We start from the raw sequence: 1,455 nt of genomic DNA, 5'->3' as shown, positions 1-1,455 counted from the left end.
AGTCACAGCTCTGCGTCCAAGCAAGAAGGAAACAAGTGAGTTATAGGCGTCCAACTTTTCCCAACTCTTCCCTCCCGTTATGGCGATGGCCTCTGCGCCAAAAGACGACGCTTTCCAAAAGAGGCGTTTTCAGGCATAAGACGCGCTTCCAAGGAATTGGAGCACAGGCAACAACTCTGGCTATTAAAAGAACAATAGTTTTTTTAGGGGCACTGAGCAGCAACATTCATCTGTTTTTCGGACCCCGTGATAATAATATTTAAAATAATAATAATATAGATCAAAAGAATAATGCCGCGACCTGGAAGAAACACATACAGTGACCAGAAGCCACCTTACTCCTACATCTCCCTCACCGCCATGGCCATCCAGGGATGTCCCGAGAAGATGCTCCCTCTCAGCGAAATCTACAAGTTCATCATGGACCGCTTCCCCTACTACAGGGAGAACACGCAGCGGTGGCAGAACTCCCTGAGACACAACCTTTCCTTCAACGACTGCTTCATCAAGATACCCCGGCGACCGGACCAGCCGGGCAAGGGGAGCTTCTGGGCGCTTCATCCGAGCTGCGGAGATATGTTCGAGAACGGCAGTTTCCTGAGGCGACGCAAGCGCTTCAAGCTGATGCTGGCGGCGGACCACCTGGCTCCCAGCAAGCCTCCGGACGCGGCGCACTACCTGCAGCAACAGGCCAAACTCCGCCTGAGCGCACTGGCCGCCTCGGGAACGCACCTCCCGCCGATGTCCGGCTACAACATCGGCGTGTCCCAGCCGTCCACCTTCAAGCACCCGTTCGCCATCGAGAACATCATCGCCAGAGAGTACAAGATGCCAGGGGGGCTGGCCTTCTCGACCATGCAGTCCATGTCGGCCGGATACCCGCTTCACAACCAGCTGACCACCGCCTGGCCCCACATGTACAGCTCCAGCGTGATGGACACCATAGCGCCGATAACAATGGCCGGTGATTACTCGCCATACGGAATGCCACTCAAGTCTCTTTGCCACGTAGGCCAAACTTTACCCGCAATCCCGGTGCCGATTAAACCCACGCCGGCCTCCCTGCCGGGCCTCTCCGCGATGCCGACTCACATCCCCGCGTTTCTCGCCCACTCGCCCCAGTCGCTGAGCCCCACGTCCCCGCAGACAGCGACCAGCCAGAGCCCCGCGGCGCCGGGCGAGACCCTCACGAGCCCCCCCGCGGGGCTGCAGTCCGCGGTGGCCGTTCACTGACGAACTGCAACTTTGTAGAAAGTCGCGGTAAAAGACATCAACTCCAAAGCAGAATGGTATTTACACAGTTTTCGAATAGGCCTATACCGAGAGCCCATAGTTTCACATTTAAGGCAAAGTGTGTTTGTGCTGAGTGTTACAAAAATGTTTACCTGTGTTTACCTGAGTGTATCGACTGTTGACAGGTGTCAATCTCTGTCACCGTAGCCCCAATGCGGATAG

The 1,455-nt window shown here is 55.7% G+C and overlaps 1 protein-coding gene across 1 annotated transcript; it reads left to right on the top strand.

Moving 5' to 3' along the window:
- Positions 1-291: 291 nt before the first annotated feature.
- Positions 292-1,233, top strand: foxb1b (forkhead box B1b; the record flags this gene model as incomplete). Its single annotated transcript, XM_079736758.1, has 1 exon — positions 292-1,233. The coding sequence occupies one exon, from the start codon at positions 292-294 to the stop codon at positions 1,231-1,233; it is 942 nt and encodes a 313-aa protein (XP_079592884.1).
- Between the last annotated feature and the right edge of the window lie 222 nt (positions 1,234-1,455).

The sequence above is a fragment of the Pollachius pollachius genome (genome assembly GCF_949987615.1).
Source record: "Pollachius pollachius genome assembly, chromosome: 5".
NCBI classification, from domain to species: Eukaryota; Metazoa; Chordata; class Actinopteri; order Gadiformes; family Gadidae; genus Pollachius; species Pollachius pollachius.
Note: the sequence above shows the minus strand (reverse complement) of the source record. Positions and strands in the feature narration are given on the sequence as shown.